Source organism: Camelus dromedarius, chromosome 31, assembly GCF_036321535.1.
Source record: "Camelus dromedarius isolate mCamDro1 chromosome 31, mCamDro1.pat, whole genome shotgun sequence".
Lineage (NCBI taxonomy): Eukaryota > Metazoa > Chordata > Mammalia > Artiodactyla > Camelidae > Camelus > Camelus dromedarius.
This window is the reverse complement of record NC_087466.1, coordinates 18,967,541-18,989,442: the sequence shown is the minus strand read 5'-3', so window position 1 is coordinate 18,989,442 and position 21,902 is coordinate 18,967,541. Positions and strand designations below refer to the sequence as shown.

Below are 21,902 nucleotides of genomic sequence, written 5' to 3'. Positions count from 1 at the left end.
CAAAGGACAAGGATTGAAGGGAGCCAGGCACTCGAAGACCAAACATTTTAAAGCCTCTTTCACCTGGTCCCAAATATCCATTTCCACCTCAAAGTACTGAAACCCACATACCTTGCTAATGTTATTTATTGAGCAAATTATTAAATATTAAGCCTTTTACATAAGTCACACGATGTAAATGACATCTTTTATCCTCGCAACTCAAGAGGTAACATTTTACTTGTATCCCACGTCGGAAAGAACTTGTGTGAAATACCATGTCGCCTCAGTCTCCTAGAAGCGCTAAACAGACAAGTCACTCAAGGGTCCGTCCCTCAGCCCCTAGGCACTTTTGTAGATTTTAGCTGACAAACCAGAAGAGCAGAACGCAGGACTTTCTGGTTGCTATAATTTAAGATTTCCATTCAAGTTTAGTTTCAAGTTACCATTTTACAGCGAGTATGCCTGCTGGTAAGAAGAAAGTCGTGATTTTTAAACGGGACCAGGAGGCTCCAGTCTCCGTCCTTAAACTCCGTTCTCAGCGCCCAACGACTCCTGGACTGAGGCGGGGTCTGGGCGGGGCGGTTGGTCTCGGGGAGCTTCTTCAGGATCCCCGCGGTGGAACAGTGGAGGGCGCTAGGGCCAGAAAAGACCTGCAGACGTCGGACGAGGCCGCTTCCGGGTTCGGCGGGCCGTCAGCGGCCCGGGTCACGTGAACGCGCCGTCACGTGACGGCGTCCGTCGGCGGGGCTTAAGGGGAAGCCGACCGGGTTGGACTGCAGTGGGGCGGGGCGGGGGAGCAAGATGGCGGCGCACCTGTCCTACGGGCGGGTGAACCTGAACGTGCTGCGCGAGGCGGTGCGTCGCGAGCTGCGCGAGTTCCTGGACAAGTGCGCGGGAAGCAAGGTGAGGGACAGTGTGCTGCGCCCTCTGGGGCGGTGCGGCCTGGCCTAATCCGGCCCCTAACCGCCTGAGCTCCAGGTGTAGGAGGTCCGCCGGGGCTTCCAGGGAGGCAAGCTGGCGGTGACGGTGACTGGGGGAGAGGGGCATCCAGCCCAGAGTCCGCCACCGTGCTGTCTCAGCCCCTCGCGAACCAGCTTGCGTCAGGTGCTTTTCAGGTCCAGAGGGGCCGATCCGCTGTCCACCTCCCCACAAACACTGGTACTGGTGCGGCGGGCCCGGCCCAAGAACGTAGATGGTCCAGTGTCCATTCATTGCAGCGATCCACGTGTATTTACAAATCATACCTAAGAAAGTCTGAAGCACCAACACCTTACAACCTGCTGCTCACACGGATGGTGGGAGAAGTGGTAGCTATTTGAGGTTTTAACGTGACCTTCCAAAAACAGAATTGTTTCTCCTGTTAGACGTTTATTAGCACCCACCTCATAATGGAATCAGAAACCGTAGATCAAGGAGTTTATAGGATTTCTTTTAAGTGGTATTACCTCTCCCCTCTCCGCTTAGGATTTATCAGTCCCTTTAAGTAACTTGCAGCACAACTCTGAAGAGAAAAGGAGAACTGGGGAAACTGAGGAATCAGTCGTAGAAAGAATAGGATCCCAAGGGGTAGAGTGGGTGCTAGCAGCTATTCAAGCTCAGGAAATGGTGCTGAAATCCGAATGAGATCATGGATTGTATCAGTGTCAGTATCTTGGTGGTAATACCTATTGAACTATAGTTTTGCAAAACGTTACCATTGGGGAAAACTGGGCAACATATACAAGGGATCTGTCTGTATTGTTTTTTACAACTGAATATTAATCTTCAGTTATCTTAATAAAATGTTTAAGTGAAAAGGAAGAGACAAAGAAATGACACAGAAGTTTAGCAGTAGAAATGCTCATTGATCCCAGAGCAATGGCTTTTGGGATCAAAAAGTCCTGACTCCCTTATACTATATATATATATCTCCAAGGTCCCCTATGCATAGGGAACTGGATTCAATGTCTTGTAATAACCTATAATGAGAAAGAATATATATAACTGAATTACAATGCTGTACACCAGAAACTAACACAACATTGTAAATCAACTAAACTTCAATTTAAAAAGGTATTTGTAATACCTGTATCAGAGGTTTTAATTTTTATAATTGGATTATATGATGCTTATATATAAAATACTAGATCAAACCGTTGCAACTGGCTGTTTCCATACGGTTCAGTCTAGTCATCAATACCGTGACACAGATACATAACAAACTACAGTTCCTTCTTTCTCTTGAGGACAGCGATTAAGTCTTAACTTTCTCATGACCAACAGTAGCATCACTTGCCCTGATGCTACTTTTTTAGACCTGTAGGATATGAATGTGCTCAGGTCCAATTATAATTTTTGTTAATTCAGTGTTTGAGACCCATATTTGTACTACATATGACTACTATTTTCTGTTGATATTGTTGAAATTCTTGATATTAATTGTAGTAAAAGAATGTTTCTCCCCTCTTATAGGCAATAGTTTGGGATGAGTACCTCACAGGACCGTTTGGCTTGATTGCACAGTATTCACTACTGAAGGTAAATGAGCTACCTGGGGATTGTTGAGAGATTAATTCTGTACTTTAACAATAATAATAAGGTTGTATATTTCCTCCTGAGTAACTTGGTTTGCAAGTCTGTTTGGTCTTTATAAACACTGATGCTAATGCCTGACTAACATTTTGTATACAGTGGTCCCTTGGCCAGTGATGCTGTACTGATCCTAGTTATTAGCATTGTATTAGGTAATTGTCACCCGGTGTCTTTGATAGTTCATCCTGCGGGAGTCATTTAAACTCAGATACAATAGGAGTGACCTCGTCTTGCAACCTTGTCCTTTATACAGCTTGTTTTGGGAAATCTAAATTTTATTAACAAGTACTGATGTGCATTTGCTGGGAGTGTTTATGATGTCTTGAGTCTGGATATGATATGTGAATGTCAGGGGTTTTGTTAATCTTTTGTGTATTTTCCTAGGAACATGAAGTGGAAAAAATGTTCACGCTTAAAGGAAGTCGTTTGCCAGCAGCTGATGTCAAGAATATAATTTTTTTTGTCCGACCCAGGCTAGAATTGATGGATATAATTGCTGAAAATGTGCTCAGGTATCTCTTAGAGCTTATATTTGGGCCAAAAGAGGTTGGTCCTTCTAATGGTTTTAATGTCCTGAGCTTTTCATTGCAAACCCTGTCTCTTGCCAATGCACTGGAAAGTGGTCTTTCAGATGACTAGGAAAGGCACAAAAGAATACAAGACGGAATGGGTATCTTGGGATGTTCAAACAGTTTGAGAGCGTGATCGTGACATAACTCTGTTCTTTCAGGACAGCTGAAAGTGTGGACCTGTATCAGTAGAAAGGACTCTGATTTAAAAAACAAAACCGCTAATGGTTATTTTTCAATATAGTGAACATAGTGTGCTTGAATTTCATAAGCAAAGTAAGTAAGAGCCGATTAAAATTTAATAAAGCATCCAGTCTAGAAAGGAAGCTCTCCCAGCCCAGTCTGCACTCTGTGGTACAATCGATTGATGTGGCCCCTGAAATCATAAAAGCATATGAGCTATTTTGAGAAGTCCACTGTCAAGGAGAATAGAAGTAGGAGTCAGGGATGATCTTTCATTTGAATATGAGACTCTATTACTGTATTGGTTTGGTCAAAGAACCATTTGTTTTCAATAAGACACAGATATCCTGTTTCAGTAAATCTGAGAGCTTTAATGCCCCATAAATAAGAGAAAGCTGGAAAATGCATCAGAAATACAGGCTCTGAATCAATGCTGCTTTCCTGTAGGGGGTAGGCGGGTGGGTGAAGAGAGAGTGAGAAGGCAACTGTAGCAGTTTGGGTCTGAAAGTCACTATTCATATGTTTATCTAACCTGCATTTATTTAGTGCCAACTGTGTACCAGGCAGTGGGAATAGAGTAAGTGAAATTGTCTGTGACCCTAAGGAGCTCATAAGCTCACAAATGTTACTTCTTTTGCAGTGAAGACAGACGTGGCCCAGCAAGAGATTTCCACATTTTGTTTGTGCCACGACGTAGCTTGCTGTGCGAACAGCGGTTGAAGGATCTGGGTGTTTTGGGATCCTTCATTCATAGAGAGGAGTACAGCCTGGATCTCATTCCATTCGATGGGGATCTTTTATCCATGGAATCAGAAGGTGCATTCAAAGTAAGTTTGGCATTTTCTTTATTAAAAAAGAAAGTCAGACTTAAATTTTTGCCAAATTTATGAGCATGACAGTGTCCACGAAATTGCTTTGCCTTTTTGAAAAGAATTGAAATGTAGTTGACTTACAATGTCATGTTAATCTCAGGTGTACAGAATAGTGATTCAGTATTTTGGCAGATTATATTCCATTATAGGTTATTACAATTACAAACTAGTAAATTTGCCCCTCCCCCCACTGGTAGCCACTGGTTTGTTTTCTATTTCTGTGAGTCTGTTTTTGTTTTGTATATACATTCATTTGTATTAGTATTTTAGATTTCACATATGAGTGATATAACAGTATTTGTCTATCTTTGTCTGACTTACTTCACTAAGCATAATATTCTCTAGGTCCACCCAAGTTGCTACAAATGGCAATATTTCATTCTTTCTTATGGCTCAGTAATATTCCATTGTATAAATATACCACATCCTCTTTATCCATTCATCTGTTGATGGGCACTTAAGTTGCTTCCCTGTCCTGGCTATTGTAAATAGTGCTGCTATGAACATTGGGGTGCATGTATCTTTCAAATTAGTGTTTTCATTTTTTCTGGATATATACACAGGAGTGGAATTGCTGGGTAATATGGTAATTATATTCTTACTTTTTTAGGGAATTTCCATACTGTTTTCCACAGTGGCTGCTCCAATTTACATTCCCACCAACAGTGTAGGAGGGTTCCCATTTCTCCATATCCTCTCTAACATTTGTTACTTGTAGACTTTTTGATGATAACCGTTCTGACAGATATGTCGTGATACCTCATTGTGGTTTTGATTTGCATTTCTGTAAAGTTAACTATGTTAAGCATCTTTTCATGTGCCTGCTAGCCATCTGTGTGTCTTCTTTGGAAAAATGTCTATATTCAACTCTTCTACCCATTTTTTGATTGGATTGTTTGGCTCTTTGCTATTGAGTTGTATGAGCTGTTTGCATATTTTGAGAATTAACTCCTTGTTGGTCGCACTGTTTGCAAATATTTTCTCCCATTCCATAGATTGTCTTTTGGTTTTGTTGATGATTTCCTTTGCTGTGCAAAAGCTTTTAAGTTTAATTAGGTCCCATTTGTTTATTTTTGCTTTTATTTCTTTTGCCTTGGGAGAGTGAACCAAGAAAATATTGCTGTGATTTATGTCAGTGTTTTGCCTGTGTTTTCTTCTAGGAGTTTTATGGTTTCATGTCTTACATTTAGGTCTTTAATCCAGTTGGAGTTTATTTCTGTATATGGTGTGAGAAAATGTTCTAATTTCATTCTTTCCCATGTAGCTGTCCAGCTCTCCCAGCACCACTTGTTGAAGAGACTGTCTTTTCTCCACTGTATATTCTTGCCTCCTTTGTCATAGATTGTGATGTGTGGGTTTATTTCTGGGCTCTCTATTCTGTTCCATTGTTCTATGTTCTGGTTTTGTGCCAGTGTCACACTGTTTTGACTACTGTAACTTTGTAGTATAATCTGAAGACTGGGAGGGTTATACCTCCAGCTTGTTCTTTTTTTCTCAGGATTATTTTGGCAATTCAGGTCTTGTGGTTCCATGTAAATGTTAGGATTATCCATTCTAGTTCTTTGAAAAATATCCTGAGTATTTTGATAGGGGTTGCACTGAATCTGTAGATGCTTTGGGTAGTACAGATATTTTAATAATGTTGATTCTTCCAATCCAAGAGGATCAACAATATTTTTGTGCATTCTTTTTTATTGAAGTATAGTCAGTTTACAGTGTGTTGTGTTGATTTCTGGTAACAGTATTGTTTTAATTTGCATCTTCATGATTACTGTGAAGCTGAGCCTCTTTTCATATGTTTATTGGTGTTTAAGATTTTTCTCTTTAGCAGATTACTTGTTCATTTTCTTTGCCCATTTTTTCTTTTTTGAGGAATTCTTTATATATTCTGAATACTAATCATTGTGTATGATAAAAGCTGCAAATATCTTCTCCCAGGCTGTGGCTTCCCTTGTAACTTTAATTTTAATGTCTTTTATCATGTAGACATTTCCAATTATAAAGTAGTTAATTTTTTAAATAATGGCTTTATTGAGACATAATTTACATACCATAAAATTCACTCTTTTAAGGTGTGTAATTCAGTGGTTTTCAGTATATTCACGGAGTTGTGTAACTGTCACCAGTGTCTAATTTTGGAACATTTTTATCTCAAAAAGAAACCCCCTGCCCATTAGCCATCACTCCCTCCAAAAATGTCCTCATGGCTTCATGGCTTGAAATACCATGTGAAATTCCACAGGTGCAGAATAGGGGGATATTAGTACAAATAATCACCCCACTGCCACCCCATGTTAGAGCGGAAATGCAAGGTTAACATCTGTCATCACCTTTTAAGTCTTTTTATAAAAGATGGAATTATAAAAGGAGTGCCTTTGTCTTTTAAAACTTTTTAAATAAAAAAAAAAAGAATATTATTTTGAGAGATGTTCCCTAATTTTTTTTTCTTGAGTTTTTAGCTCTGCTCCAGTCGGGAGTTTTAAGTAATTTTTCAAGAAAGTGTGTCTTTGGACGTTCTTGGTTTTGATGTGTCACAGTCTGAAATGTTAAAATCACTAGACTTGGAAGAGCCACTGGACAGACTTTCAGTAAAGACCAAGCGCAGGATCTTTGCAGGGACAGCCCTCCTGTCCTTGGGGCAGAGTGAATGAGAGCTCCACCCTCTCTTCCATCATCCGGCCAGTGTCCCCTCCCACCTGGCTTTGGAGGCTAGAGACACACTGGGAGGGTGGGTGAGGGGTGTCTGGTACAGTGTTCCAATTTTAAAGTATGAGTGGATGATGATTGTTTAAAAAAAAAACAAACCAAACTATTTCCAGTAATAAAAGCTAACATTTATCAAGCACTTACTGTATGTTTCAGGTGCTGGGATGAAATATTTTACATGTGTTTTTCTCATTTAATCCTTATACTGTGTCAAATATACTCCCTTCTGCAGAAGAATAAATTAAGGCACGAGAGGTTATCTAACTGGCCGGGGGTGCCAGCTGGGAAGTAACACAGCCGAGGTTCAGATCAAGACAGTCTGGAACCTGTGCTCTTACTTACCAGCTTCAAAACTGAGTCTCTTCATAAATCAATAAAAAATGTTAAAAAACAAAAAGCAAAACTGAGTCTCTCCTCTCACTTCCCACCTGGTTTTGTATGTATTTTTTTTAGCATTTTTTTCCTATGCAAAAAAGCATAATTTTATATCCTTTATAAAATTTATTTTCTGAAAATGAGATCACACTCTAAAGATTGTTCAGCTGCCCCTTTTCATTTCTCAAGATGTTATGGCCTTCATTTGTGTATCTGAAAATCTGCTCATGTTCTTTGTGAAGACTGCCAAGTATTCTGTTGTGGGGTCATCTGGTATTTAAGGGGTCAAAGAATATGTGCATTTTACGAGTGTTAGCACGTGGCCCTCCCACAGTGTCCTACCAGACTGAGAGAACCCATTTGTAGTTTATTCAAGAGCTGATAAACTAAGAAGAACGCTCTTCTTCCAGAAGGCTGTGCCCTGGGAGAGTAGCTTCCCTAGCTGCACCCCGATGGCAGAGCTGTCGGCCTCACAGCCTGGGCTGCCAAACAGCAGCTTTGTGAAATGGGCTCAGGTCCCCAGCTTCCCCAGCAAAGTGGGGAGTCAGTGGAGATGGTCTTACCCGATGACCACCGGATCCCAGCGCCGGACAAACCCGGGCCCCCCTGGGCACCCGGCTGACCGTGCCTGACCGTAACCGGCCCTTCCTCCCTACCCGCAGGAGTGCTACCTGGAGAGTGACCAGACCAGCCTGTACCACGCAGCCAAGGGGCTGATGACCCTGCAAGCTCTGTACGGCACGATCCCCCAGATCTTTGGGAAAGGAGAGTGCGCCCGGGTGAGAAGTGGCAAGACGGTTCTGGTGGGGAAGGAGGGCCTCCCAGGACGCAGAAAGGGGGGAAACTGTTTACAAACACAGTCAACTCTTTTTCGGGGGGGGGATTCACCTGCTTGCTAAAATTGATCTATAGCCCCGGAATCGATATTCACAATGCTTGGCGGACATGCCCAGAGCGGCAGTGAGTTGACTTGTCCAGTGTGCGTGTTCCCAGCTGAGATCAGATGGACCTACCCCCTGCTTTCTTGTTTCAGCTCATACAGTACACAGGCGTCCTTTTTGCCACTACATAGTGCCATGCGCTACTCAGTGCCACCTTTTTTTTTTTTTTTGCATTTTTGTGCTTTTTTTGTTGATGATTTTGCTGTTCAAAGTGGCCCCCAAGGGTGTTACCGAAGCAGTGTCTCGTGTTCGGAGCGCAGGAAGGTTTGTGATGTGCCTAAGGGAGAAACCACATGTGTTAGATGAGCTTTGTTCAGGCGTGAGTGATAGTGAATCAACAGCGTGTCTTTAAACAGAAACACACATTAAACAAGGTTGTGATATATATTGATCAGATGATGGAAGTGTTATAACCAGAGGCCTGTGGGACCCTAACCCTGCACTGCCCCTCGGAGCAGTGGTTCAGTATCGCTGTCACGGTGACTTTATAGCCCAGGACTACTGGGAATAACAAAACAAGACTATCTGGGTTCATGCCTCGTTGGGAAGTAGTGGTTCCTGTTGGCTAAAGTGTGAAGTGTTAGAACGGCGGCCGACAGTGAATGCTTTTCTGTATTTCTTATCAATCTCACCTTCCACGGTTTTTCTCCCCTTTTTTACTTTTTTGATTGTCTTTCCATTTTTCAGTCGAGTTTTTTAATGTCCTGCTCATTCCCAGGACAGTCCCACCTGATCCAATGTTTTGTTTCCAGCAAGTGGCCAATATGATGATCAGGATGAAGAGAGAGTTCACAGGAAGCCAAAACTCAATATTTCCCGTCTTTGATAACCTCTTGTTGCTCGATCGGAACGTGGATTTGTTAACGCCTCTTGCCACTCAGCTGACGTATGAGGGACTCATTGATGAAATTTATGGCATTCAGAACAGTGAGTAAAGTGACATCTACTTTTACTAATAGGAAATCTGATAAAAATACCCAAAAGGCCATTTGTTTGTTTTTTAAAAGAAGGCTCTTCCTTTCCAAATAAATCAGAGAATATTTGAAAAAAAAAAGGTCATCTGACCTTTGACCTGCAGATGCTAGGATTAAGCGACCTCTGAGCAAACCGCTTGGTGGGTCACACCGGGGCTGGGCATTTTAGGTTGTTTGGGGTTTTTATGGTAATAAAAGCATCTGTATACATAAAGATTTTTTTGTATACCATATTACTTTCTTTTTCTGCGTTCTCTGATGCAGGATTTTTTGGTCAAAAGGTGTTAACATTATAAGGCCCTTGGTTCATATTGCCAAACTTCTTAGAATTAAACCAGCTCATGTGCCACAGGCAGGTCATGAGGGCATGTGGGGTGTTCCCGAAATGGTAACTAAATTGGTTTGGCAGGAACAGAGGTGGGAGAAGAGGGTTAAGGCTACTTATTGGAGGAGCTGGATACCTTGCTGAGAGACGTGGCAGCTTATTCTCCAGCGGGGTGGGCAACTTCTGTAAAGAGCCAGATAGGAAATATTTTAGGTCCTGCAGTGCCTCTGTGGAACCTCACTTCCGCATTGTCATGTGATGGCAGCCCAGAGGAGATGTAAAGAATAGGGGTGGCTTTGTGCCGATGAAACTTTACAAAAACGGGAAGTGGGCTCAAACTGGCCTTCAGGTGATAGCTTTCAAACTATTTTGGACAATAACCCATAATAAGTATATGTAAATCATGATCCAGTATATACACACATATTGTATGTGTGTGTGAAACTGATGCAAAATTTTATTTAAAAACAAAAACTTTCCCTACTCCATGTGATGCACTGTAGTATTTAATGTTTTAGTTGCTGTTTTAGTTAGTTATTTATTTTTAATGCTAACTGCAACCCACCAACTTGATTTTATGATCCACTAATGGGACACGACCTCCAGTTTGAAAAACACCAGAAGATAATGGGGAGATCCTTGTAAATTTTTTGAAAAGGTGGTCTAATCTGTGAATAAGTTTAGGAACTGGCCATTGGTGCAGTGATTTACATAGATGCCGCCGAAGAAAAGTAGAACCATGATATTAATAGTAAAGAGTCACTGCATCCTGTACTTGGATCGTGGGAAAATTGAACCCTCAGTGTGGAAGGCCATTTTTTCCTGAAGCCGGCTTCCCTGCTCTCCTCAGTTGGAAAATGCTGTTTTGTGCCTGGCACTTAATTGGTTCTTCCAGTAAATGCACACAGAGGCTTGTTCCCCTCCCCGGTTGTTCAGGTTACGTGAAGTTACCTCCAGAGAAATTTGCACCTAAGAAGCAGGGCGATGGTGGTAAGGATCTTCCCACGGAAGCAAAGAAGCTTCAGCTGAATTCTGCGGAGGAGCTGTATGCTGAGATCCGAGATAAAAACTTCAATGCAGTGGGCTCCGTACTTAGCAAGAAAGCCAAGGTGATCTCTGCGGCCTTTGAGGTGAGACGGTTTGGTCAGCATCCCGCTTCTGTAGGTCACGGGCTGGACCGCCCATCCCACCCAGCATGGCAGGAAGAGCTGCCAAAAGATGCAGCCACTAAGTGGGGCTACAGTTCTCATCCCGAGAAGACTGCAGACTCAGCCGCTGGAGGACCCAAGGTTTTCTTTTAAAACTCTTTCCCAGACCCATGAGAAAGGTGTTAAGTTTTTCTCCTTTTGCAGGAGGAAGGGGTAGTGTTTGCCGTTTACAAACTTTCACCATACACATTTGTTTTACATTTTTTAAAATTATTTCCTATCTCAACTTAAGAGGAAGCCAGCTGTACTATAAATTACAGACCCTCTATAATGGAACTGGCAGTTTGGGCCGAAAGCTCCCGGGTTAGCGAACATGCCCGCGGTAGGTGATAATGACAGTGAAGTCCCAGCAGCCCCAAGCTTTTAAACTGGCGGCACCATTATCACCTTCCTGCCTCCACTTGCCCAGCCACTGGTTTATTCTTGGTTAGGCTCATTTTTGAAACATGGGAATTCAGTAAGATGATGAACTCTGCATATTTAGTCTTTGGAAACATAAATTGGGAGAATTTTTGAAGACTGATTTTTCTACTGAGTATGTATTTCCAGGTTTCATCTTTCCTGGGAATTATATTCGTTAATTGATTTTCTTCAAGTTTCTGACGTTATTTTTGTCTTAAATTACTAACTTTTGCCAAAAAGTTTTTCTCATTGCTGAGCAGGAGTCACTTTATTCATGGACAGTATTCAAGTCTGAGGTTCAGCAGTAAGAATGGATTTTTTTCTATCATGGAGGAAACTTGTTTAGCATCCCCTCTTAACATAATGTTTTCATTTTCATTTTTTTATACTTGTTTTTGAGCTATCTTATTGATTTTCCACATTTTTAAAAAATTCTTTTTTTGGTAAGGGTGTAGGTAATTAGGCTTATTTATTTATTTATTAATGGAGGCACTGGGGATTGAACCCAGGGCCTTGTGCATGCGGAGCACATGCTCTACCAGTGAGCTATACCTTACCCCCCGACCCGTTTCAGTTTTTAACTCAGAAATGTTTGTTAATAACCTAGCACTGACCTCACAAATGCTAATCACGATACATATGCCCTGGCGCCTAGGAAGACAGAACCTGGGACATTTGCTCCCTAAAGAAGTACTAATGCGGTAATCAGGCACAATGAGCTTATCTTTTCTGCTTTTCTATCTAATGTTGGAGGTCCGTTTGGCCTGATTTATTTGTATTCCCTTCTTTCTTTCGAATTAACGTACATTAAATGTCCTCTAAGCAATACAGAAACAGAGCACTTAAAAATAAAATACCTTCCCCGCGCGATGATTCTGCTGTTTTACATTTCAGGAAAGGCACAACGCCAAGACAGTTGGGGAAATCAAGCAGTTCGTTTCACAGCTGCCCCACATGCAGGCAGCGAGAGGCTCACTCGCCAACCACACTTCGATTGCAGAGTTAATCAAAGATGTCACTAGTGAGTATCGCTGGGAGTGGGCGCGCTCAGCGGGGCTGGCTTGCACACACAGCGTTAGACCCCTCGGTCGTTGGCACCACCGTGCTTCCTTGGGAAGGTCAGCTCTGATTTAATGCTGTGATTCTCAATGTTAATTAAGGACACATGTTTATAGTTAAAAACTTTCTATTTGTAGTTGACTCAGTCTTTTTTTCATTATTAGAATAATATGACAAAATATTTGGACTAGCAAAGAGAGAAAACAGTTCTTCCATAAATTTGCTTTCATAACAAGGCAGTTAATTTTTTCAGTCTGTTTTTTTTCCCTGTTGTTAAGGATTACCTAATTAGAACGGCATAATGTTTCTGTTTTCATTTTTGTTTTTCCCTTGAAGACTGTGTGCAGAATTGGTAGAGAGCACACGTTAAGGATTTGAAAGAGCTTGGAAGACGTATATTACAACAAAGATAAGCTTATTCATTAAAACAGAGGCTGTAGAAGCCGAGGAGGAGATTGTTCAATGCCTTGTTTGATAAAGTATACTTTGAATCTTAAATAAAACACTGTTGGGAAATCAGTCCTTTGTTTTCATATTAACGTGTGGATTACCATGTCACCCAAATCTGGGTGGCAGTTGTGTTTCCTTAGGGGCACCCGACCCACAGTGGGTGATCAGTGTGTTAATAGAAGTGGAAATCAGGTGAAACTGGGTTGGCTCTGATGATAAAGGTGAAATGCTCTTGGGAAATCAGCTTTCACTGATACTGAGGTAAAATTCTTTAGATCTTATGTGAGTCCTAAGGACGGCAGAGGGGTCCAGTGGTCAGCTATCTCTAGATATAATTTAGGAATCCAGGGTTGTAGCATTTTCCATGCTTCTAAGAAGATTCTTTTCAAGTGACAATTTGAACTTCATTTACTTTCTTTTTTTCGGGTCTTGTTTCTTAATCATGCTCTGTGTATAAAAGCATTAACATTTAATTTGTTAGTTACAAATTTGCCAATTCTATTTTAGCTTCTGAAGACTTCTTTGATAAACTAACAGTGGAGCAGGAGTTTATGTCTGGAATAGATACTGATAAGGTATGTGAACAATAAAACTGTTCTAACAAATAATTGATATCTTATCAAACATAAGATTACAGCGAGATGAGCAATTGCTTTGATTCCCAGGCCTTGCCTACATATTTTTAAGGGCAAATGCAAAATGTATAAATAGAGATTTTTATCAAGTATCAAATATTTAAGATGATGTTCTGCAGTGCACGGAGAGGTGAGACCCAGCCCCTAAAATCAGAGATTTTTAAGGGCTGTCATAGATAAATCAATAGATATGCTTTCTCAGGGAGTTGTATAGTTCCTTTAGGTAGCCACCTCTATGACTACATTTAAAGCTATTCAATTTATGAAAAGTCCCATCTCCTAAAAAGATTCCTGCTACTTTATGCTGATAAATTCCTGCTGTTATTAAAGTAGACTGGGTCACACACCCCAGACAGGCAGCAGCCTCTCAGGAGGTTGTCTGTAGGGACAGAAGAGTCCAGACAGGCCTTAGGATTTCCCGAGCTTGTCCTCCCAGTCGCTGGTGTGTTTGCGTGGTGGCAGGGGCTGGAGGAGCTACTTTGGAGAGGGTTTAGGGAAAGTGAAAAAAGAGTGAGCTGTTCTCCCACGCATCTCCTTTATTTGACTTTGAAAACTATTTGTAAATACCAAGTTCTCTAGGTCCCCAAACCGATCGCTGGTACCTGTGTGTCCTTGGTTTCCAGGTCAACAGTTACATCGAGGATTGTATTGCCCAGAAACACCCGCTGATCAAGGTGTTAAGACTAGTTTGCCTCCAGTCCGTGTGCAATAGTGGGCTCAAACAAAAAGTTTTGGATTATTACAAAAGAGAAATCCTGCAGGTCAGTATATTTTTGTAAATTACTAACTTACCAGGGGAGAAAACATCTTTTTAAAAAACTGCTATTTTGGTATATTGTTTACACTGTCTTTTAAATGTTTTGCTACCTGAAGGGGTTGTCCTTGGCATTGATCATTGTTTATTGTGTTTGCATAATAACAACAGTAAATGTTTCTAGAGTATTCACTCTGTACCAGGCTCAGTTGGAAAAGCTTTATATACGTATTCGTTTAAATCCTCACAATAGTGCTCTGAGTTAGAAACTGTTACCACTCCCATTTTATAGATGATAAAACCAAGGCACAGAGTAGTGCTGTAACTTGTCCAGGGTCACCCAGCTAGGAAGGGGCAGAGCCAGCGTGAAACCCGTGCCCTTGCTCCAGACTGTTCGATGGAGGAAGGGAACTTTCGCAAATTTCTGGTATCAGTTCCTTAGCAGACTTACTGAAATCAAGCCTCTGCTACTTTATAATAAGGAAAAGCCCACTATGGTTTTTGAAATCCTCCTCTTTGTTTAAAAATGTCTTGGCCACTATTTATTTGCTATCACTAGTGACCATTAAATAACGTTATTGTTAAAATGAAATACTCATTCACACTTTTTTCTTAGCCTTTTTAAACATTACCCAAACTGCACGTGCATTTTCATCATGTAGCATTCAAATAGAGCAGAAGTACACCGTGCAAAATGCGAACCTCCCTGCCTCCCTCCCACCCCGACCCGTTTCCCTTCCATGATGGGACCAACGCCGGCAGTTCAGTTTGTGTGGTTCCAGGTTCCCTTTGCGCTTAGTACAGAGAATGGTTACAAACACAGACCGTGGGGCGACACCAACCCCAAGACCCAGCCGTGTTACTTACTAGCTGTGTGACCTTGGGCAAGTTATTTAAACTTCTCTGTAAAATGGAGGTAATAATAATATCTACCTTGAGGGGTTATAGTAAGAACGACTGAGTTAACGTTTATAAAGCACTTAGAACAGCCCCCCACATAGGGAGTGTTTTGTGTTGGCTACTACTCTTATTACTACAGCTTATTTTTAACAGAAATAAAATCCTACTATACACAGTATTCTATTACTATATTTTCCTGTCCTTAGAGAATAAATCCAGAAGATCTTTCTTATCAGGATGTATATACTGTCTCATTCTTTTTTTAAATAGCTAATTATATCCGATAGAAAAATATACTATAATTTATTTGATGCTTAAGTTGGGTCCATAAATTCTTTTTTAAAATATTGTATTTATTTATTATTGCATTACTTAATTATTTTTTATTTTGGCAGGAGGGGGCGGTAATTAGGTTTATTTATTTTTGGAGGAGGTACTGGGGATTGAACCCAGGACCTTGTGCATGCTAAGCATGCACTCTGCCACTTGAGGTATACCCTCCCCCCCATAAATTCTTTCAAGTAAAAGTTTAAAGTAAAAAGTTGCATATGTCGTAGCAAAAGTAACTGCTTTTGCTTTAAAGTAAAAACCTTACATCATTCTTTGAGACAGTGAGCCGGACTCATTGTAACTTGCCCACAGTTGTAGGGTGGGCTTCCTCGCTGCCCAGCCCTGTGCCCTTGGACAGTCGTTGCCTGGACTTCAGTAACGTGCCCTGAAGTAAGAACCTGATTGATCTGTTGCCAGTGCTCTTTTTCTGAAAGTCGCAGAAACCTTTTTCCTGATTTGACATCAAGGCCAAACGACTTCTCTTGCAGACTTACGGCTATGAGCACATACTGACCTTACACAACCTGGAGAAGGCGGGCCTGCTGAAACCACAGACCGGGGGCCGAAACAACTACCCAACCATCCGGAAAACCTTACGCCTCTGGATGGATGATGTAAACGAACAAGTAAGATGCCCCTCCTCTTCTTCATCTCAGTTCCGTTACCAGTTAACACTTGATTGTGATGACGTTTGCTGCTTGACCTGTACACCCACCTTGCTTTCTAAAGATGGTCTCCTAATGTTTCTGGGAAAGTCATGCATTCGTGTGTTGGGTCTGTTAGAATCCCAGCAGGAAGCAGAGGATGCTCTCACAGTGGAGGTATGAGGAGAGTTTTATAAAGATGTGGGGTGGACCAGTGTGGGGCAGTGCAGGGGGCATCTCTTACCAGCCTAGGCCTGAGGGCAGGGACAGGGAGCTGTTCCAGAGACCTGTTCCAGAACCTGGAGAGAAAAGCTATGTGCAGAGCTGCCCAGACGAGGGACACAGCCAGCCTCCAGCAGCGTCACAGAGAGGAAGTCGGGGCATCGAGACCCCGGCCGCACCCTGCCGTCCACGCTCCAGTTTCCATGGGGGAGCATGTGGGTGCGGAGCCCATAGGTCCGCCTCCTGGGCATGGAGCACAGGGGTGGGGTGCAGAGGATCTGGAAAGGATCCAGAACAAAAGTAAAGCTAGCAGTGAAAAATCCAATTCCCTCCACATCCAACTCCAATTTCCCCTCAGCCACTGTAACCAGTTTTTAATCTGGTCCTTCCGGAAGGGTTCTATGTCTAGACTAACATTTTTACACAAATGGTGCATATTCTAAACTATTGGTCTCCAAAGTAGCATGCTCTTTGCTTTATATTTATTGTTTATTCTAGTCTTTCAAAATTTCATTTTTCGTATTTTCTTATTTTCCTTTTTGGTTTTTCTTTCTTTTTTTTAATGATCTTTTTTTTTTCTAATTGAAGTTTACAATGTTGTGTCAATTTCTGGTGAACAGCATAATGTTTCAGTCATACATACACATACATATATTCCTTTTCATAGTCTTTTCCAGCATAGGTTACTACAAGAAACTGAATATAGTTACCTGTGCTGTACAGAAGAAACTTGCTGTTTGTCTATTTTATATATAGTAGTTAGTATCTTTTTCATAAGGGACTTTCTTAGGCTGCCTCTTGCCACAAAAGCTAATAATTAAAGTCTCCTCTCTCAATAGAAAAATTGGATTATTTTCCCCAGTGGGACTATCGATTGCCTCAATTCCTGTGTTGTACAATGTAAATAATATATGAGTTCTGCTCTCATCACTGCGTGGACCAGCCTCTCCCCACCCTGCCGACTGCTTACCTTGAAGAGCCTTCTGTGACCTATCCCAATCTTAAGTTCCTTTTAATTGCTACATAGTGGGTTTTTTGTATAAAAATAACTAGTACTTTGATTTTAACTATTCTTCAAGTTAATCTATAAATTCAGTGCAATCCTAGTAAAAGTCCAACAGGATTTTTTTTCTACTTGATGTTGACTTTTTTTTTAAATTCTTTTTTATTGAAGTGTAGTCGATTTACAATGTTAGTTTCAGGTGTACAGCAAAGCGATTCAGTTATACAGATACATACTTTTTTTTTTTCAGGTGCTGCATAATGGTTTTGCTGATATACCTTATTTCATGATTTGACAGATTTCATTTTTTGGGGGGTGGGGTAGGTAATTAAGTTTTTACTTATTTATCTTTAGTGGAGGTAGTGGGGATTGAACCCAGGACCTCATGCATGCTAGGCATGCACTCCGCCACTGAGCTGTACCCTCCCCCTGATTTGACAGATTTTTAATGATAGAAATTCAGGTCGTTTTCTGTCTTTTGCTGGTACACAGTGTTGCAGTAATACGTTTGTGCTTTGGTCTTTTCTCCCCTGGAGTGAGTAAGGGGCCCTCTGTGTGATAAATGCTTAAAAGTAGAATTGCTGGGTTCCAGGTCGTAATTCTCAGCTAGAGAGTGCCACTTCACCCTCCAAGAACTTTCTTGCCAAACCAAGTAATAATTTTTCATCTTTAGTACCTAGAGATGCCTTGAGTGGCTTTTCAAGGTTTGAGTCAAAAATGAACCCCTGGCTGCTAAGAACACAGCCCAGCAGGGGTGGATTGGAGCAGAATATTTGGATATTGAGCAGGATATTTGGGGGTTCGTTTGTTTTCTGCCTTCAAAGCCAAATCCAGTATTTCTGGATTGCCCCCAAAGCCACAGGTAGGTACTCTGTGTCTCTCTCTACAGGCTTTTTCCCTCTGATTGTTTAACAGAATCCCACGGATATATCCTACGTGTACAGTGGCTATGCCCCGCTCAGTGTGCGGCTGGCCCAGCTGCTCTCCCGGCCCGGCTGGCGGAGCATCGAGGAAGTTCTCCGCATCCTCCCGGGGCCCCACTTCGAGGAGCGGCAGCCACTGCCCACGGGACTGCAGAAGAAACGTAAGTCCGTGGCCGTTACCCACAGATAATTACGTACTGCTAGTGTGGTTTTCGTGTATTGTGCAATTGCTTTGTAAAATACGTTTGTAAAGTACTTAGGAGTCAGAGTCTGATAGACTTCTCTTGTCAGTAGCTTTCTGCATCTGAACTGATGATCTGAGAAGTTAGAAAAAACACTGAGATCAAAATCATGTTCCTGAGTGTCAAATGAGTGGTCTGTACTGAGACATGTATGACTTTTTTTCCTTATAAACGATGCAGTTTTTTCTTTAAGAGGTAGGATAAGATGCATTAGTAATAAATAATTCTTAATTCTGCAATGTTCGAATTTTAGGTCAGCCAGGAGAAAACCGAGTCACTCTGATATTTTTCCTCGGGGGTGTGACCTTTGCTGAAATTGCTGCCCTGCGGTTCCTTTCCCAGTTGGAAGATGGAGGTACCGAGTATGTAATTGCCACCACTAAACTGATGAACGGGGCCAGCTGGATAGAGTCGCTCATGGAAAAACCCTTCTAGGGCGTTCAAAGTAGACTGACAAGGGAACTGCGGAATAAACTGCTCCTTTGAAGAAGGTGCTGGAAGGAAGTACAGCCCCGTAAAGGAATAACACCAGAATGTAGAATTGCCGTTGGGGTCAGCTTCTTAAATTATGCTGTTTTCTCCTTTCTGCTTCTCTTTTGTGTCCCTAATTTCTTAAAGAAAGAAGAATGGAAGAGAATCCACCTGGGTAAAAGAAATGCCAGTTTTTAACGCTCTGAAAATCTTCATTAGGGACCTCTGGAAATATTTAAGGATGTTGGGGATGGGTAATCTGTACAGCTGCACAGATGGGGTAGTTCTTAAGAAAGCAGGGACCAAGTAGGTAAAAATGAAAATAAAAGGGGAAAGTCCAACCCCTAATAAATAGTGCTGAATTTCTTGAAAGCACGTCATGCCCAGGGCAGCGGCTAAGTGCTGTGGCCTAGCGCTGCTGCAATCACGGAGGTGAGATTTCCTCTTCTGCAGAGCTGGTACCCTCAGTGTCACCAGTCTCTGTCTTATCTAGTTATTAAGGCAAGTTGTGATGCCTTCCGTTTTCAATTCTTGTTTCTATAAAGTAGGAGGTTTGGGGGAGCTTCTTTCCCCAGAACAAAGTTTATGATCTCTCTGATCCACCGCCACGTCAGTGTGGGTCCCCTACTGAGCAAGGGCTTTTCCTACTGAGGAGCGTAATAGTTAGGAAGCGGCTTCCTGAGAATGTAACCATTCAAAGACACTTAGTGCACGTGATATTAACTCCAAGACATTTCAGTGGTAGAGGCCAGCAGTTTTCTTCACTGCCCATCGTGGGCCCCACCAGCCAGCAACTTGGCCTCCTCAGCATCTTGCAGCTCCCTCTCCCTACTGCTTCCCCAGCCGTCCGCGGCCTCTCCACACTCGGCCTCTCGCGTTCGTTTTGCTTGAAAACACCCAGCTCCGTCTCAGCCCCTGGTCTGGTGACCTCATCCTCCAGCAGCCAGAGCTGCCCCTCCCTGCCAGGGATGGCCAGGCTGTGGGACAGAGGACTGTGGGTGCTGGTGGCAAGTTGGAAATCTCCCTCCTGCTCCACCCCGGCATCTGGAGGAGTGGAGGCCAAGAAGGGGACCAAATCTGGAGGCCAAGAAAGGGACCAAATCGATGGTTTCATAGCCCTTGCCCAAGTCTCCACACAATTAGCTGCTCCCCCTCTTTGCCCGGGGCTGGTGTCCCTCTGCAGGTGTCATTTCTATTGTTAATTAGTACCCATACCTGTTTCCCTCACTTTTTTTCATTAGTGGAATTCTGTTAGCACACGGTGTGTTATATGAGTGAAGGAGAAATTGTGTATTTTTTACCAAGAATCTCTTTAATAAAAGAATGAGGGGTAGAAGTGGGAATATTTAAAAGATTAGCTTCTCGTGGCTTTGACATTCAGTATTTGGAAAGGTCTTAAAGACATTCCTGTTTTTACAATCCTTTTTCAAATCCTTGTTATTCCAGGGAGATTAGTTTATACCTTCTGGCCCCAGCGGTTGTCAGCCTCGGCTGCTTTAGAGAATGAAATCCACCTTGTCCCTCAGTGTTTTTAGCTCATGGGATTCAATTCAAGTTCAGTCAGGTCTGCTTGGCTGGCATTTTGTCCTGTGAACAGACACTCAGTGGTGTCTCGTGTGTCTGCATTCACTCGGGACTCTATACTTGCTTGCTCCAAGCATAGTTAGGTCAGCTCCTAAAAACGCATTCAGGAGCAGACTTCAAAACATCAATTGCTTCATTTGTATGCAAATAGAAAGGTGGATAATTATATATTACACGCCTTTGTGTAAGTTCATTTAATACTTGAAGCAGCCTTTGTCTCAAAGGAGTGTGCCCTTACTGAGAAAAAGGGTATGTGAATGGTACATTTATTCCTGGAGAGGGTGGATTGTACATCATGTCTGGACTTTTGTCTAGTTGGGTAGACAGTTCTGCCACACCAGCCATCCTACAAAAAAGAAATCTGCATAGATAAAGAAGTCTGTGTAGGCACTGTTTTGTGTCTTACTGCACACTTGAATTTTAGCCAAGAGAGGAATAAGTATTTGAACTGTAGTTTAACTGTAAAATGAGAGTATTGGTTAAGAGGAGGAGGATTAAAAACAGCGCCTGTAATTCTTGAACAGAACTGGGAAGGGAGGATCTCCATGTGATGGTCCACTGTCGCTCTGCCCTCCCCGCAAGTGGATTATGGTTAATCATGACATGCCAGTTTCTCTCTTCTTCTCACTTGTACGTTAAAGACTGGCCTGTCACCAGGAGGAAGTGTTCATATTAAGCAGAGTTGAATTCAAGAAGTACTTTAAAAAAAAAAAAAAAACCAGAAGAACTGAGTATCTAAAGCAGACAGGAAGAGGGGCTGTGATAAGGACATTGAGGTGTGTAAATGCAGGCATCACACAGACCATGAATTGTGAACAGGCTGTGAGTTATCAGTCATATGGTTTAATGAGGACATACTATAGAAAATAGAGAATGCCTTTTTGTCATCCATCAGTCAAAAAAAAAACAGGCAGTAATGTAAAATTTCTCAAGATTCTTTTCTAAATGAATGCATATGAACTCCAAGCTACATAATTTTTTCTCAGCTTCAGTTGCTCCCTTGCTGTAACAATACCTCAAATTGGGTGCACCAAAGGCTGCAAAGGCTAGAACACATAACTGCCTTGAGATATCCCTTTGAAGGACATGAGATTTAAAAGGGAACAAAATCAGGCCTATTTAATAGCCTTTTTCATCCATTACTTTGGTTTCGGGTGAGGGTATAAATCTCAGCCATCCTTCCTTCCCTGTGACCCGGCAGGACACAGAGCCCTCCAGATGACCAGTTCTCCAGGGGAGCAATTACTAACTCACTGGCTTCCTGTGCAGCTTGATAATGTTCTGCTCCTGTTTTCAGCCTGGCTGCAGCGGGGCAATGATTTGATAATAAGAGATCCTGATCAAATTAAAAAGCGATTTGCTTCTGGATGATGATGGTGATAAAAGGGTTGATGTCCACACTGCCTGCATTTTTAAAGGTCAAAACATAGTCTAACTACAAACTACTACAAAAAGCAAAAGCAGCAGAAGCAGCATAAAGTTTGTGCTTTCTTTTCCCTTCATCGTTACATCTGGGAAAGGGTCTATTCTTTACTGCCTGAAATCCCGACTGGCTCTTTTTTACCTCACATTTGGAG

General features: G+C 42.0%; 1 protein-coding gene and 1 non-coding gene across 2 annotated transcripts; one reads left to right on the top strand and one right to left on the bottom strand.

Annotated features, from left to right (window-relative positions):
- Window positions 1-736: 736 nt before the first annotated feature.
- Window positions 737-20,098, top strand: VPS33A (VPS33A core subunit of CORVET and HOPS complexes). The gene is made up of 13 exons (XM_010995901.3): window positions 737-885; window positions 2,434-2,499; window positions 2,938-3,065; window positions 3,946-4,132; window positions 7,921-8,037; window positions 8,952-9,126; window positions 10,435-10,628; window positions 12,003-12,129; window positions 13,125-13,192; window positions 13,876-14,013; window positions 15,725-15,862; window positions 18,021-18,189; window positions 18,524-20,098. Exons 1-13 carry the CDS (start codon window positions 784-786, stop codon window positions 18,703-18,705), a joined length of 1,791 nt encoding a protein of 596 aa, XP_010994203.1. The 5' UTR covers window positions 737-783; the 3' UTR covers window positions 18,706-20,098.
- Window positions 11,593-11,669, bottom strand: TRNAA-CGC (transfer RNA alanine (anticodon CGC)). Its single transcript has one exon. It is a non-coding gene; the product is annotated as a tRNA-Ala (tRNA).
- Window positions 20,099-21,902: the final 1,804 nt, after the last annotated feature.

What these genes read in the sequence shown, in the direction of transcription:
- VPS33A (XM_010995901.3), top strand. Translation starts at nt 784, where the DNA reads ATGGCGGCGCACCTGTCCTACGGGCGGGTGAACCTGAACGTGCTGCGC. An exon ending in GGAAAGGAGAGTGCGCCCGG is followed by an intron (nt 8,038 to 8,951) that starts GTGAGAAGTGGC and finishes TTTTGTTTCCAG; the next exon opens with CAAGTGGCCAATATGATGAT. An exon ending in CTGGAATAGATACTGATAAG is followed by an intron (nt 13,193 to 13,875) that starts GTATGTGAACAA and finishes CTTGGTTTCCAG; the next exon opens with GTCAACAGTTACATCGAGGA.